At 38.5% G+C, this 18071-nt stretch overlaps 1 protein-coding gene across 1 annotated transcript in view; it reads left to right on the forward strand.

Moving 5' to 3' along the window:
* Positions 1-7234: 7234 nt before the first annotated feature.
* Positions 7235-18071, forward strand: part of hip1 (huntingtin interacting protein 1) — a 40283-nt gene continuing 29446 nt past the window's right edge. The window contains exons 1-5 of the mRNA XM_016268551.1: positions 7235-7423; positions 8139-8268; positions 13393-13492; positions 13623-13684; positions 15638-15778. Coding sequence (XP_016124037.1) covers positions 7235-7423; positions 8139-8268; positions 13393-13492; positions 13623-13684; positions 15638-15778 — 622 coding nt within the window. The remainder of the gene's footprint in view (positions 7424-8138; positions 8269-13392; positions 13493-13622; positions 13685-15637; positions 15779-18071) is intronic.

The following is an 18071-nucleotide window of genomic DNA, read 5'->3' on the forward strand; positions in this document are numbered from 1 at the left end:
TAAAAAAAACATTATTTTCCACATACTGTACATTATTGTTTCTCCTATATGCCCCGCCTTTTTGAAACACGTCGATTTTTACAAAGCTCATCGGTCTGAAAAAGCGAGGTGTGCTGTGATTGGCCAGCTATCCAGTGCGTTGTGATTGGCCGAATACCTCAAGCGTGAGACGGAAATGCTACGCCCCTCACCATACCATACTGTTGATGCCCTGTCAGGCCGGAGTGACGAGACCACATTAAAACCTATTACAAACGAGGCATTTGTTGCATCCAGTGGGGACATAATTACTGATTATAATGACTTGTACTGTCTTTTTACGCATTGCGTTGCGTTGCATTACATTGCGCCGTGTAAACATAAAACTCTGTCTGCATTTGTGATCGGAGAAATGACAAACAACAAGTGCTACTCTACACTGCCCAAAACTCGCGTTTGAATCATCAGTGGCAAATTGTTTAAATGAAAACGTACTTACGTGAGTCAGAACTGCCGGCATTTTAGTCTAACGTTACTCTCCTAGGATCAGTAAACAGTCCTCCATAAAATGTGCTGCACACATCTGGATATTTGGGTTAAACTTTTCTGGAACAGTGTGGTAAATACAACTTAACCACTGATTTGTAGTCGTGTCCTCTTGGAAGACCAAACAAAGTAGTTTCGCTTTCACAACGAAAAAACACAGCGGCCTAGCGTGAGGGGAAGCCGAGGCCGGGCTACCGTGAGCCGAAGCCCCGGCTTAGCGTGCGCTGAGGCCGGGATAGAGTGAGCTCAGGCGGGCTGGACTCCGCTTTGTCCACGATGAAAGTTGTTGTATTCCCTCAGCGACCAGCACAGATCAGCTCTAGGCATGACGAAGCGGATATCGTCCTCTTTTGGAAGACCAAACAAAGTAGTTTCGCTTTCACAACGAAGCACACATGGCACGACATGGCTGCAGCGTCAACAATACTACAGTGAGAATAAAAGTTACGCCTTCTTTCTTTGCATGAACATTTGGGTGGCGTTATGCAAATCTTCCCACATAGTGAGGTAGATATGTGGGGGCGTGTTAGAACGAGCCGTTTTAGGGGGGTGTGGCTGACTCTTAACTTTTATAAAGAATATCTCTTTGGATTTGAGGCTTTAGTCTTTGCAACTTTACAGATCTTCTTTATGCACCAAGAGCTTGTAACACTCCAAAGAGAAAGGAAAAATTGAAATTGCATCATATGACTCCTTTAAAATGTATGTGAAATGTAGTGTATATTTAAATTTAAAAAAAAATAATAATTAAAATGTACACTCGGAATTTATCAAGGAAAATTTTTTTTTTAAACTAGATTTGAAAAAGGTTTCTTTCATTTCATAATTTTGGACACTCCTATTTTCTGTTCTTCCACATTCAAGCATAAAACCACCCACCCCCAAATAATAGAGTTCAGTTGCAACTAGTTGTCCACTAATTACTTCTAATAGCATCCCTATCTGTGTAATTGTGGAGCACTATGGGTGAAAGCATAAACCTCAATATGAGGAGAGCTATTTCCTTACAGTCTCCTCTCCCGGCAGATGGGTCACATGAGGACAGCTGGCCTTAATATCCCTGTAGTGCATTACTCCTGTCTAAGATCCCATTCATTTGATTGATGTTGTGCATTTGGCACTTCTATACAACATGACTGTCAGAACGGTTTGCAACGCAGATGTTTGCAGATCATCAGTCACATATACTTTGCTTAACAAGCTTGCGTCAGCTCCATATAGAAAAAGTGCCACAGTAATTAAGTGTCTAATGGGTTGATATTGCTGTAGGCGAGGAATTGAACAAACTACTTGTGGCGTAACAGGCTGTTTGGAGAGCTTTCTTTGAAATGCAAAAGCAGGAAATTTAGTTACTCCCTCTGGTGTCAAGGGAAGAAATAATAAAGCAGTTGCATAATTTTTTGTGTAGGATGACACAGCATTTCTGAATACAAATCTGAGTGTCATATAAACTCGACACCAGGCCCCTATGAGTCCAAAAGTTATTTCTTTCCACTTATAATAAGTAAAGTCATACAGAATGACATGAGGGTGAGTAACTTATGACAGAATAAAAAATTTTTTGGGTGAACCATCCCTTTAACAGCCTACTGTACCATATTTGATATGCAAATTTCTAAGGTCACCATATTATCAACATGATCAAAACCTGTTGCACACAATCTGCTATATGCCTTCTGTCATCTGAAATATAGTTCTTACTTTTTTGCAAGTAAAAGGCCTTTTACGTTCCTCTTCAGGTCGTGGGACATGTCTTTATGCTGTGAAATATTTACTTATTGTAAATCTAAGAATAACTTTTATGTTTTAATATAGGCCTATTTCAAGATGAACATAAAAAATATGAAAAAAAATATTGTGCTATGTTTTGCTCCCACAATAAAAACTACAGAGCTTTGATCATAAATCTAAGCATTTTATATCTATTAGTGGAAATCAAAATTAAAGAACAATCTATGAACATTTGATTTATTCATAAATAATGTAGTCTTCATCGTTCAAAAAAGAAATTTTAGTTGTGGCTATACCATGCTAGTAGAACAGTGTTTACAAAACCCCTTCATTTTGTGGAAAACACAGTGATCAGACTTAGAGAACAGCAATGATTGCAGCACGAAGAAAGATTACAACTACAATTTCTGAAGGTTGCAGCAGTCAGAAATTAGTAGGAAGTGTAGAGGCCCTTGCTTTGAATGTCTTCAGCGCATCTGGCAAATCAGCATACACCTCGCTTTTCAGAACGATGAGCTTTGTAAAAAATCGACGCGTTTCAATGTACAGTATGTGGAAAATAATGTGTTTTTTGAACCTTAAACCGCATGAACACATTGCATTACACCAAAATACACAACATAATGTTCTTTTTAGCAACGTCATATGACCCCTTTAAATTCTGTATTATTTGATAGGTCAGGCTTTACAGGGTTAAGTATGTGATGACATTATGCTCATCTCTGCTTGTAATCTTTCCCAATTTATTTCTCTCTTCTTACTTTAATAAGTGGTTATCACTTCATCTTATCATTTGCCTGTGCCTGTGAGAGAGATAATGGGCCGGGATGCCAGTAAATTCACTCGCCAGTGCCAAAAGGCCTGGTCAGCTGGCACAACTCATTCACATAGACGACAAAATCTTAGTGTGGACAAATTAGGTCACACATTTCCTCACACCAGCGTCACAATCTCTTAGACGCCTTAGCTGTGTGTTTTTAAAGGTCTTAATTTCATTATGCAAATGTATTGACACTTTTTTTACTGATTCACTTTTTATAGACTTTATGGCTCATGGACGGTTTTAGTCATATGCTTATCAGCTCTGAATGCATTATTGGTTGTTGGAGAGGGATGGAAGAAACCCACTTCTCAAGTCAAGGTATTGTTTTTAGTATTAGAGCATTGCCTAAAACATTCTGTTGGGTTGGTCTATAAGAAACCTGGATGGATTTTTCCAATCTGCTGTCCTTTCTTCATCCTTATTGTATTTGAGATCACAGCTGCGACTTAATGAGATGCTCATCCAACAGATCCACCTTGTCTACACAAAGCCATGCCTTATCACCTTTAACAGTGTGTCTGGCAGCAGAAGCCAGCACAGGGATGAAGACTGAACTACACACTTCAACAGCATTCTCTCAGCATCCTTGCCAGAATTTCTGCCAACCTCCTCAACAAAATTTAGTTTTTTATTTAGATTTATTTTTGGTCCAGAGTGAAGTATTTTCAAAGTTTGCACTACCGTTCCAAATTCAGTAATATTTTAGTGTTTTAATACTAAAAACAGTAATATTGTGAAATATTATTAGGATTTAAAATGACTTTTTTTTCCAGTATATTTTTAATTTAATTTATTCCTGTGATGCAAAAACTCAAGCTCACTGAAGACAAGTAAACAGTCAGTGATTAAATAAGAATAAAAAACAAGCAATAGGACAAAAAAACTGCAGTAGAACAAATAAATAAGAAATGCTGTATATATTGTATAAAGTAATCAAATGTATAAAAACACTGCATATTCTTCACTGTGTAAATTAAATTTCTTCTCATTAAAGTTACAAACATGATTAAATCGAGATCAGTGAGATTTTTTTTCTCTTGTTAGATTAACATGAATGACAGACTACAGGAATATTAGACTACTGTCACTTTAAGAGCTGCCCGGATCCAATATACTCTTACACATGTGTTTTCTTTCTCAGCTGTTTGCTTTTACTTAAGACCTAAATTACTGTGCTTACAAGGATATTTGTAAAGATGGGCATTTTGACATTTACAAATGTGTGCAGCCTATAAAGCGGCATATAATATTAATAATCCAGCGCTCTATGAGCACTGCCTTCACATGCGCGCATTTCTCTGACAGCGTGTGCATATAGCGAATGAGGTTTTTTTTGCTGCTGAATAAGTTTCAATGGCTTAAAATTACTTGTTTTTAAACCGCAGTGCTAAAAAATGCATGCAAACGATAGTTTTCATGACCATATAGCACAGCAACGTCACATGAGCATGTAATCATGGGCCTGCTCTGTTTCACATAGATGCAGTGTGAGTAAAATTTGTCCAAAAACATATTTTTGGGCAGCTTTTGCATCAGAAATACACTAGTATTTCCTAGCAATGTTTTATAACTGTTGTTTTAGAACTAAAGGGTTTTGTTTCTCTAAATAAAAGGAGTTTTAGCCATTGTAGAGGAAGCATGACCGAGAGACTCGACTGCCCTGCCACACCTTAATTGGCTCATGCAACCATGTGCATTATCTGATGGGCCGATAAGGGTTCATTACGTTCAGCTGGCCATGCCGAAAATGTGTTGCTTGTTTAAACAGGAACACTGTTTTAGTTGTGAAGGTACCTAGAACTGATGGCAATTTGGCATCTGTGAAAGGAATAGGAAAGAAAACATATGGCTAATGCTTTTTCAATATCTCTCACAAGTTAGTTCTGCATCAGAGCTCTCGACGTTGTCAGTATGGATATAGTTGAGAGATGAGTCAAACTATTAGGAGGATGTAGCCCAAGCGGTAATAGTGTTTTAGGTCATGCTGCCTGTCAAACACTCCTTGAGCTCAATTTCATTAGTATTCAGTGGCTGTTGCGCAGCGGTGGTTAAAGTTGCTCAATAAGGCTCTAGTGAAACACTAAAACTCACTGTTTGCCCCAGCACACAGAAAGACTCTTCTGCCATGAGCTGGTTTTTAATCTTTAACCTCGCTGAAGGAAAGGCCCCAAAAATTAATTTGAACGTTCTCTCTTTCTCTTCTACAGGCAGTGAGCATCAACAAAGCCATCAACACACAGGAGATTGCTGTCAAAGAGAAGCATGCCAGGAATATCCTTTTTTTTGTGTTGCCCTTAAAGAGAACTATGAAGGAATGTGAGGTTTAAATTAGAATTATGATGTTTATTTTATGATGAATAAGCATACGGCATCTGCCAATATTCTCAAAATAGTCAAAATTCAGATCTACTCGTTGACATCGGCATCACTAAATAACCAAATAACCCTCCGGTTACTCGCGTAACCTCGGTTCCCTGAGATAAGGGAACGAGCGTTGCGTCGTCATTTGACGACTGCTTGGGGAAACTCCTGTTTACTCTATTACTGAAGCATGATTGGTTAACGTTTGTGTAGCTGCACAAACCAAAGGTGCTTGAGCCTGCCAGAAGGGGCGGAGCCAACCGTTATATATAAGTCGGCTCGGAGCACCATCTCATCAGAATCATACGACTGAAGCGACAGCTATCGATTTGTGTGCAGCTATAGCACGGCCAGTTATGCAACACTCATTCCCTTATCAAGTAAAATCTGCTTTGTCAATTCTTCCACATGTACAGCACATACACACAGAGGATTGAAATTGCGTTACTCTCAGACCCTTGGTGCATACAGATAACACTACAGTAGAACATAAATACAGATAGATACAGATTAAATACAAAATACAACTATACAAATATACAAATAAGGTAGAATGTAAAAAATATATATATATAAAGCACAAGGCATATGGCAGATAGAGTGCAAAACCAGTAAAGTAAACAACAGTGCAGATATAATGATTGTAGTGCACAAAATTGATTTGTAGTGCAAAAGAGCTTATTCAGACTGATTGATTAAAGTGACAGTGTGTGTGTGTATTAGGGAGGGGGGAGTGGGAGAGTCCGTCAGAGGGTCAGAGTTCAGTGGTGCGTGGGGCAAAAGAGGGGAGGGGGGGCAAGGTCAGGAGGGAGTTCAGCTTCCTGACAGCCTGATGGATGAAGCTGTCCTTCAGTCTGCTGGTCCTGGCCTGGAGACTCCTTAGAAACAAATAGACGCAACGAATATGTACAAAAACACTGCGACTCAAGACAAAAAACACGAAAACACCGAGCCGCCATCTTATAAGTATTAAAGATAGCGCCATCTTATCTCAGGGAACCAAGGTTACGTGATTAACCGAAGCATTCCATATCGAAAGGTAACTCCCGTTGCTTGGGGAACGTATCCAATTGCGCCGTGCTATAAGCAGATGCAGAACTTAGCCTGCTCCGCGAGCTCAGCCCAGGAACACTCAGCGAGGGATTCATAAGCCTGAGCCACAAAAAGACCCGAGAATGTTCTGAGGTCTACTTGAGATAAGTCTCCCCACCCGAGCATTAGATGGATAAGACCCACGCCTGCAGGGCAGGGATGTCCAAGTTGTAGAATCTAATAAAGGTAGTCTCCCCAATAGAGATTCTACTGGACCAGGCCCAAGAGGAGGCCATTCCTCTGGTGGAATGGGCCCTCGCACCTAAAGGGTGTTGTAAGCCAGCTGAGGCATAAGCGAGAGCTATAGCATCTACTATCAAATGAGATGCTTATAAATACTTATATATAAAAAAAGATACAAATAGTCTTTACTCTGTAACAGGCAGCCTTTTAGAGCGACCTCCAAAGCACACAAAAAGCTGCTCTGATTGTCTGAAAGAATCTGAGCGCTTACTGTAAACTCGACCGGACAGGGCATACCAAGTTGGGACCTTGTTTGCCATCCGTTCCAGGGAGGGCTAAATCCCTTTATTGGACCCGAGATTTACCTCAATTCTCGTGGAAACCATCATAACCGCTGCGTGGTTGAAGAACGACTTTACAGTCGTTGGGTCCAAACTCAAGACAGGAAGCACTGACAGACAGGGCTTGCAAGTCCCCTACTTGCTTGACTGATGCCAGGGTCGAAAGCAGAGCGGCAGCATGGGCGCTGTGCCGGCGTGTGATCACTCAAGCCCAGTTGCTCAGCCCTGTAACTTTACGGTTTCATCCTCCGAGACAGCTGGGAGGGGAGAACTTGAGCAGGAGGGGCCAGGGCCGCACTTCATTGAAGAAGGCAAACCGCGACCGCAGCAGATCGAGACACACTCTCATAGCGAGAGATCTGTCTCGGTGAGCGCAGCCTCAGTGTGGGCATGGCCCAGGCCTTACTCAATGTAAGCGAGGGATGCTGATCCTCACGTGTAAAACACACTGGCAGATCAAAGTGCTGCAGTGAGAGTGAAACACGTGGGACCTGCGCCAGCGTAAAATCACTCAAGTCTGATCGCTCAAACTCACGAGTTCGCCGTTTCTTCTCCGAGGTAACTGGTAGGGGAGAAACACGAGAGCAGGGGAGGCGGGGCCATCTTCATTGAAGAAGGGGATCCGCGAGCGAAGCAGGGATAAACTCGTGCTTTCGTCTATGCTCAGCGACGCACACACAAATGCGAGCTGTCAGTGATCTGAATCATTGGTGACAGCATTCTACTCTGATCCACCTAGAGGGATTGAGCTGCTCGATGTAAGAGGGGTGCAATCTCACGTGTAAAGCACACACCGGCAGATCAAAGTGCCGGGGGAGAATGAGCACGCGGGCTCTTGCCAGCGTGAGATCGTTTCAAACCCGGTTGCTCAGCTCCATGACTGCACCGTTTCTTTCTCTGAGCTCGCTTAGAGAGGAGAAACAGGAGAGCCGGGGCTGCCTTCATTTAAGAAGGCGATTCGCGAGCGGAGAAGAGTGAGACTCGTGCTCTCTGTGAGAGCATTCCATCTCAGTGAGTGCACAGTCTCTGCATGGGCGCTGCCCAGACAGGTGACACACTCACTGCCCCTCTGTATCGTGCAGGGATTCCCCGCACGAGGCACACTCACGGTGCGACATTTGCAACAACGTTGCAGAAAAATTGCTCTTACTAGCCAGATAGCCACAGAGGAAGGCTTCTCGCTTCTTCCACTGCCAGGGCTCTTCTGCGGCGGTGAGCCGCAGGCTGAGCGTCTTCCCTTTTCGGCTTCTTGATTGCAGAGTCAGCGAAGAGATGGTCTCTCTGAAGGAGAAGATTCTGATGAGATGGCGTTCCGAGCCGACTTATATAGCGGTCGGCTCCGCCCCTTCCGGCGGGCTCGAGCGCCAATGGTTTGTGCAGCTACACAAATGTTAACCAATCAGGCTTCAGTAATAGAGTGAAGAGGAGTTTCCCCAAGCAATGGTCAAATGACGACGCAACGGGAGTTACCTTTCGATAGGGAACCGTAGTTTCAATATATATTGGTCATTGAGTGCCCTACTTTTGGGAAAGAAAATATATTTATATTTATTTTATTTTATTATTTATTTGGAATAATGTATTTGGAATTGGAATATTATTTTATAATATTTACAGACCAATTCACCTGCCAATATTTTAAACTTGAAGAGCTTTTAAATTTGCTTTTATTTTTTGTTTACTTTAATTTATTTTATTTTAAAGAATCTGATCTGGGGGTATTTTATTTTATAAACTTGCAGAACTTTTAAAGTTGTTTTAGGAATTTATTAATTTTATTTTATGTGATTATTTTATTCAGAGGTATGAGAGTAATATGGGGTATTTATTTTATAAACGAGCCTTTAAACTTGAACTTTATGTTTATTTGTTATGTTATGTTATGTTGTTATGTTATGTACATACCAATACTAGACATGCCAATATTTGGCCACGGTGACTTAATCAGCATCAGACCATACAGGGCTCGCAAAATTTCAAAGTCGCTGGTAGCCCTTCAGGCAGACATTCTTCAGATTTGGGTATCCCAAAATTAATTTAAATAGCCCGAATAAAAAAAAAAAAAAGACATCGGCTGAACTTCACTGCGGACAAATCAGCATGATTAAAAACTTCAGTGATCACTTTTTTTTTTCTTCAAATAAAAAATCAAGCGAGTAGGGGTGCAACGAATCACAAAACCCATGGCTCGGATCATATTGCATTATCATATCAGATTTTGAGTAACAGATCGGGTCATTTTGCAGATGAGCAAAAAAAATATGGTTCTTTATTATCTAAATAGCAGAATTCTTCTTTGATACCACAGCAAAAACTAGTAGCATATAGGGATATAACGAGTCACTCAACTCACGATGCGATACGATTCACGATACTGATTTCACAGTACAATTTTCTCACAATTTTTATTTTTAACAAAATGAGATTTAAGACAACTTATAAATGAAAAGGTGTCCTTTTATTATTTCTCCCAACAAAATGCTGCACATTTCTTTGTGAAATTGATATGTCAAATAATAAATCTAACTTTTAAAACAAATCCCTAATAAAATAATACAAATAAAACAAATCTCCTCATATAAACAAACTAAGGATTTGGCTGTGCTTTTTCCATTTAAAAACAGAGGCAACCACTGCATTTTAATCACGATCCAAACAAAGATGCAAAATACATGTTATTTAGATTGCAATTAGATTGTATAATTTCGAAATTTGATGCAAAAACAGAATGGTCTGATTTCAGCTTTGTGAATGAGATGCAAATGCCACTCTCTGACAGCAGGTGGCGTTTATGGAACAGCAGGTATTTATAGGCTGCTGCCCCTTTAAGACCGAATGCACGGATCCAATATAATGATGCACTTGAGATTTCTTTCACCACTGTTTGTTCACTTAAGACATAACCGACTGTGTTTAGAAGAATACTTGCCGAGACAGTTATTTTGAGATAATTTTGTGTGTATGTGTTCATTCAGATGCAAGGATACGCGAAAGAGGAATCAATTCTGTGTACGCGCATTGTCTGAAACGCGGTTCTCTGTGCACGCTTTGAATGAGTGCATGCAGCTCCGAATGCACGTGAATGGTTTAAAACACTTGAATGTTTAAATCCTCAAGACTTAGAAACACGTGCAAATGATCAACTACGATCCATTTTAGCCCTACAAGCTAGTGAACAACGCAAATCAAGGAAGGAATTTTATATCACTGTTCAAGATAGCCCGTCGGGCATGGCGGTGAAACATTTTGGGAGACTGAATGGAAAACACAATAGCCTCTGCCAATAACTGTGCTTGTATTATTGTATAAATTTAATTGTATCATAATATTTGCAAATAATTGTATCGTGTATTGGCTATCTGGTTTATATATTAGATACCCAGTTCATTTTTAGATAAACATACACTATATGGACAAAAGTATTAAGACACCCCCTTCTAATGAACAGGTTTGACTACTTTAGTAATTTCCATGAGTTTTTGGCTCAAGGTCTGCATTTAAAGTCACACCAGAGGTGTTCAGCTGAGTTTCTGCAGACCAGTTAAGTTCTTCCACACTGACTCAATCAATCATTTCTTTTTGAACCTTGCCTTATCCACAGAGGCATTGTCATGTTAGAATAGAAAAGTGTCCTGTCCAAACTGTTGCTATAAAATTAGAAGCACACAATTCCCTAGAATGTCATTATATGTTTAAACATTAAGATTTGTACTCATGGAAATTACTAAAGTAGTCAAATCTGTTAATTAGAAGGGGGTGTCCAAATACTTTTGTCCATATAGTGTATGTGTAACTCCATGTACCTGCACATCAGTGTTTCTTTGCTCCAGTACTTATTATTCATTTGTACGATGCAGTTTGGTTAGTCTTTCTTCCAGAAGACTGGATCAGGTATCTAGAGTATCTGGTTAAAGATGCTGACATGTCAGAGAAGCACACCCCTCAGTTTTGTCCTTGACTGGCATCTTCACCGTGCATATTGGGCACGCATCATGAGAAGGGGGCTCACACATTCTGGCTTGCTGTCAACCGCCTGCCCCTTTCCAGCAATGCAGTGCTCTGCTGGAAATTTTGCCACGTCTTCCACAAGCTGCTGAGGGACGGCCATCCAAACGTGAGTACATACAGCCGTATTATCTCTTACACGTCTAATTCCACCTCACTCTCACTTTCTCTCAATCTCTTGGTTAGTTGATATCTGGCTCTCCATTTAATTCATTTATTTTTCTCACAACATATTCCAGAATTTTTTTTTATCTTCATTAAATACAATATAAAATGTAAAAATTTAAATAGTTTTTCTTACGTTGCATAAATGGGTGTTTATGCACAAAATCTGCAGCCTTTACATTACAGATATGGGGAGAAAATGTTATTGTTTTTTTTTCTTCTGATAAACATTGAAAAAACCTTCATGTTTGCTGTGCTTGATTATTATTTAGCTGAATATTTGTATCAGTATGAGGATAATGATGATAATAATAACAATAGTTGATGTTGTTACTAAAAATATGAAACGAATAAGAAATATTGTTATTGTAATATGTCTAGGGGCCTATGAAATCCTTTTTTTTTTTTTTATTATTCATTTTTTTCCATTTAAATTTTTCTAGACTCCATTTTAATAGTTAAAAATATTAATCAAAAAGCATGTCTAATTAATTGAAATAATGAAACTTACACAATTTAACATCAATTTATTAAGTTTAACAAAAATTAAATTATTAAGGCCCTATGAAATGTTTTATTTTCTTCTCAGATGTAGTTTTATTTTGACCAAAATCTGTGTTTTCCATAAATTTTTTGGATTACATTTTAATGTTTCATTAAATTTAAACAATCAAAATCATCTAATTAATTTTCATAAAAATGATTTTATTTTTTTTCAGAAATAGTTTTATTTACACTTTTCTGTCACAGTTTCTTCAAGTTAAACCGAACTTGTATTTGCTGTGAAGACCTTAAAGTTTCTGTTTGTATATGATATGACAATCTTTTTAATTTTTTTAAAAATTATTTTTTTTTTTTTAAAGAAACTGCAAAATGCTCGTGAAGTAATTCTCAGAGCAGTTCTTGAGATTATGTGTTTGTGTCCTCATATATGGAGGCAACAGAGGCTGGAAACTTTCCAAAAGTTATACCTTCAAACTTTTATTTTGGTGGAGAATCACAGGAAGTCCTTTAAGCTAGTCTTTTTTTGACAGTAGTCGGTTTATTATTAGTCTTATTAGTATTACAATAGTTGCTTCTCATTTTTCCAAGTTTGGGAAGATGGTTGGCACATTTGTGACCCTGGAGCACAAAGTGCAAAGCACCAGTCTTAAGTCGCTTGGGTATGTTTTTAGCAATAGCCAAAAAAAACATTGTATGTGTCAAAATTATTGATTTTTCTTTTATGCCAAAAATCATTAGGATATTAATTAAAGATCATGTTCCATGAAGATATTTTGTAAATTTCTTACCGTAAATATATCAAAACTTAATTGTTGATTAGTAATATGCATTGCTACTTCATTTGGACAACTTTAAAGGCGATTTTCTCAGTATTTTGATTTGTTTTGTACCCTCAGATTCCAGATTTTCAAATAGTTGTATCTTAGCCAAATATTGTCCTATCCTAACAAACCATACATCAATGGAAAGTTTATTTATTCAGCTTTCAGTGATGTATAAATAAAAAAATTGACCCTTATGACTGGTTTTGTGGTCCAGGGTCACATTTTAAGTTTCCAAATGCATGTTATAATCATTCCAAACTCAGAGCAGATACACAAATTAGATTATATGGTGCAGTATTTACTGTAAAGTGAGCTGATCTCAGATACTGAAACATTGGATCATGAGCTGCTCACGTGTAAAAAAAAACAAACAAACAAAAAAACCCCACAGTGCTGCACTTTCTGAAACACGGTCTATATATATTTTTAATTAAATCGCAGCCTTTGCAATTTGATAATCGCACTAAACCATATTGCAATTTCGTATTTCTTTCCATTAATTGAGCAGCCCTGATGCAGTGGCTATATATATATATATATATATATATATATATATATATATATATGAACATAAGTATAAATAATAAAATAATTGTTATTTCTTTTTGTGTATTCTTTGTAGATAATCATGGTTTGGCAGAATGTCTTGCAATATTGCCCTCCTGCCTAGATTTTATTTTTTTTTTAAACCCAGACAAGCTTTTTGATACGTTTTGACACTGCTTCCTGCGTCAATATGAAATGTGTCAATACAGGAAAGACATTTGCATTTGCCATTTCATGAGCCATTTCATGAGTATTTTAAAAGGCTGTGCTGTCAGACTCTCACAAATATAAGATTTACCCCTCTTGCTTTCCCAGAATCCCCGTTTCCCAGGCAACCTTCAGATGTCAAACAGCCAGCTTGATGAGGCGGGTGAGAACGACGTCAATAATTTGTGAGTATTGCTTTGTTTCTCACAAGCTTTGTGTTTCTTTTCAGTCGGTTTTATTAAATAAAGTTCTATAATTGCTCTGTGTTTGTGGGATGGGACTTAATCATGTTTCCTCTCGTCTCAAAACATGTAGCTTCCAGTTGACGGTGGAGATGTTTGATTACTTGGAGTGTGAGCTGAACCTTTTCTTAGGTGGTAAGTTTAAAGTGACATGCAGGTGTTTGAGCACCAGAAGAGTCCTTGGCGGTCATTTTAGTTATGCCGTTTTCTAAGTAGATTGTAGGCAGACAAATACAGCTTTAATCTACTTGAATAGAGAAAGACTGGAATCTCTGAAAAAAATCTCACAGTAAAGAATAGCTAATGTGCATTCTAAAGTAAAAAACAGGTGACATCTCTATCGGGATAGACGTTTCTGCTGAAACAGGCAGTAAAATCTAGCTGGAACACTGATAGGTCTCAGTGTGCCTGTGCTGGAAGCATTAGGGAGAAGTTAATGTGAGTGTTGTTGGCTGAAACGCCGCTCCCTGGCACAGGAAACCACACCTCTCTGTGTGCTGAGAAGACGGGGTCTCACAGGAGCCTGCATCACTGATCACCAGAGAGACGGATGGATGGAGGGAGGGAGGGAGTGTGGGGATGAATGTGAATGAGGAAGTGGGCAGTGAGAGGGATAGATTGAGAAAAACAGCATGTTGAAGGGAATGGCGTGAAAGAGGGATTCATACAATAAAGGAATACAACTTGCCAATTGAGAATTGAGGCTTTCAATTGAGCATGTCAAACATATGTTTAAATATATATGTATGTGGTGTCGCGGATCAGTTCAGTATATTCGGTACGGGGCTAATTGGTTATGTTGCAATGAAATGGAAACAAAATATTCCTGTTTTATGAAGGCGAGCCAATGGATATCACACAGGCAACATGCAAACTTTGCGCAAGAGTTACATCTTAATCGCAGTCAATTCACTATATGCAGAAAGTGAAAGTAAAAACGGACTGACGTAATGAGTAATGACGGAGCTTTCGGCATCTGACACCGCATTCTCTCTCAGAGACAAATCTACTTCAACATATGCTGATAACGGTATAGCTAACTATTTTAATTTTTTTCCCTTAATATTTCTCTTGTGGCCCGTACATAGTGGAAAAAAAAATGAGAAGAAACATATTTAGTGTTAAACAGGTTGTTTTTTTTTAAAGTCGGTGCTTGGAATAAAAGCTTTTTCTTTAATTGATTATTATCAATGACTGCAGTGTTAATATTTTAATTATAGGCATATAATTCATTGTAGACCTTAAAAGACTGTTTTTAAAAACATTTTAATTGAGGAGTAGGCTAAATATCTTTTGTTATCCTCGCAGCGCGTCAGTTATGCAGTAATTATTGTGGGGCAAATTAATTGTAATTTTAATGTAATAATAAAAGTAACTTCATAATAATAATAGGCCTAGTAAAAATAAGAATGTAACAAGCCCACATTAATTGGAAATGCCAAATCCTCTTAATATTGCCAATAATTTATGTTTTTGACAATATCTCTGGCTATCCTTGATACAAGATCGTCGTCTTTCGACGCACACCAGCAAGGGGAGGTTATTACGGGGCCATGCGCTACGCCACTGGGCAGACAGCATGTTGCCTGTTATGCCGTTTGGGCTGTCATGTTGAGCACAGTGGCACTGAGAACATTATATTTCACACTTTAAGCTCTTTTGTTTTCCAAATGTAATAGGATTGATTAGTCCAATGAATCGTTCGATTTGTAATGCGTACCGAACCGAAAGCCTCGTACCAAACAGTTCAGTACGAATACGTGTAGCGTTACACCCCTAGTATATATATAAAAGAGACAAAATGTCCAAAAATAAGATATGGATTATTGTAAATTAATATATGCATATTATAACATATTTACACAAATAATTAATGATAGTTTATAATTATTATAAATGGTTAATATAAATTTATATCAATTATTTATATGCACAATTTATATTAATATTTTATAGTAATTAGTTTATACAATTTATAAAAGTTTATAATTTTGTGTTAGAACATGACAGAAATATACTTATCCTATAAGGGGTTTTGGTATCTATGGAATGATGGGAGTGTCTTGATGTTTTTTTTATTCTTCACAGTGTTCAGCTCGTTGGATATGTCTCGCTCTGTGTCGGTGACAGCAGCCGGTCAGTGCCGTCTGGCCCCTCTTATCCAGGTCATTCTGGACTCCAGTCATTTGTACGACTACACCGTCAAACTGCTCTTCAAACTCCACTCCTGTGAGTCCATAAATCACATCTCTCTCTTCACAAACACAAAGACTATGTTCAGACTGCAGACAGAAGTGGACCAAATCTGCTTTTTTACTTATGTGACTCCGATCTTAACAATGTGAACAGCACAAATCACCTGGAATCTGTTTTTTTAGATTCTGATTTGGGCCGCTAAGGCTGCGTTCACACTACAAGCATTAGTGCTCAATTCCGATTTAATACTCGGATACGTTTTTTCTTCACATTATCAGTTTTAAATGTGGCAAATATCAGATTTCAGTGTGAACGAATGACGGTGCTGAACTGACCTGCATATGCAAAAGAACGATAACATGATGGCAAGAAATGCGTTGTCATATGGAAGTAAACAGAGGTCACTGAAGTGTTTACACATTCATTTATAAACTAATGTGGCACGAAAGCCTGTGAATTTGTAAGCAGGCAATAAGGAGGATGAAGATGAGGAGAAAGAAAGCTAAGTTTTTAAATAGTTACTGTAAAATCCAGTAAGTTTAGCTTGTATAGCACCGTTTCTGTAATACACCGTAAAACGATTCACTTGAGTGATCAAAGAAATACAGTTATGTAAAATCTTTGCAGTGACTCCCGTCAGCACGGAATTATGACGAACGTCGATCTAGAATGACGTAAAAGTCGCATAAATTCGTTTTGACTGTTCAGACTGCGGTCACATTGCAAAACATCTGACCTGAATCTGATCTAGTACCACAGATGGAAGTGGCCCAAATTGGAATTGAAAAGATCGGGTTCAATGTAGGGCTGTGCGATTTGGGGGAAAATATCAAATTGCGATTTTTTTTTTTTTGACAGATATTGCGATTTGATTTGCGATTTTAAATTTGCGAAGTCAAGCTTCAGCTCAATATTGTCAATAATGTGCAGCACAGTATGGGTATCATTACCCTGCTGAAAAAAACAATAGAAACCATCACAGAAATTCTTATAGTTTCCATTAAATCATTACAAAATTCCTTTTTGTTTTGGGCATTATTCCAATAGGAGTTACTGTTGTTCTATTGGTTGCCATCTGCCAGATTACATCCCACCAATAGAATCCATCAAATAGACACCATTATAGTTTACATTAAAACCAAACAAATTCCCATTATAACCCTGAAATCCATTAAATTTGTTACTGTGTTTTGGGAGGGGTTCTATTGTTTTTTTCTTTAGCAGGCAAGATTATAATGGTATAACTACTTTTACAGAATTAACTTAATTACTGAATTTCACAGAAAATATTTGTTTATTTTTTATAAATAAAGAACTGTATTTCTTAAGTCAATTATGGGGGATTTGGGATTTTAAGAGCAAGTGGAAAATGTGCTGAATGTTAATTTCACTTGGATGAAATTAAACAAGCAGTTAGACTGAATTTACATTCGTTTTAAACGCGGAGCCAGGCGCGAGTCAACACAGGTTGCGCACATGCGTCAAGTCTCATCCATACTGCCAGATGCGCTCGTGAAGACTTGCGGTGCGGAGCCAGGTGCGAGTATAAACGAGCATTACGAGACAGGCTGCGTGAGTGCGGCAAGCATGAACGGCTCGTTTGTGATGCGGGATTTGCGCCGCGTGGGCCAGAGAGGAGCGAGTATGAGAAGCATTCACAGACACAGGCTGTGTGTGCGCTCTTCTGAATTGGGAATAGCCAACATGCATTATAAACTTATTTCAAATTAATCTGTTGGGGAGATAAAATGTGTAAGATAACGTTCACGTACTAACAAAAACATCTAAGAATGTATCTTTTATTCTCCAGTACTGAAAACAGAACCGATAAGGGAGCTCTTGATATGCGCTGTGACGCAGCTCTTGCAAATTACCTTTTTTGTTTGTTGTCTGTCATTTCGAAGCTTAAGTTGCATACGGTTTTCTTTAGTTTTAATTTGCCTAACTATCGATCTGACCCAGTAGACGCCATAATCCCACTCTGTCTCTCTCCCGTCCCGCGTACCGTTTTTACATTTTTTTAAATGGTGGGTGTTTACGCAGTTGACTAAAGCAGTGCTGATTGGGGAGAACGGAGGTGCGCTCACTCTTGCCCAGGGCAAGTAAGATTGCAACTCAAGGCTGGCAGTCATGCATATGCTCTGGAACAGAGTTCGCGTTCACATTGCAGGCTTTGCGATTAGGAAATCGCAACGTCTCAAATCGTGATTTCGATTCGATTTCGATTAATCGCACAGCCCTAGTTCAATGTGGATTGTGCTGTTCACACTGTCATGAAGCTAAACGATTTGAGTTGCATATGAGCAAAAAAATCTGATTTGGGCCA

This window comes from Sinocyclocheilus grahami, unplaced genomic scaffold, assembly GCF_001515645.1.
Source record: "Sinocyclocheilus grahami isolate Dianchi unplaced genomic scaffold, SAMN03320097.WGS_v1.1 scaffold46.1, whole genome shotgun sequence".
NCBI lineage: Eukaryota > Metazoa > Chordata > Actinopteri > Cypriniformes > Cyprinidae > Sinocyclocheilus > Sinocyclocheilus grahami.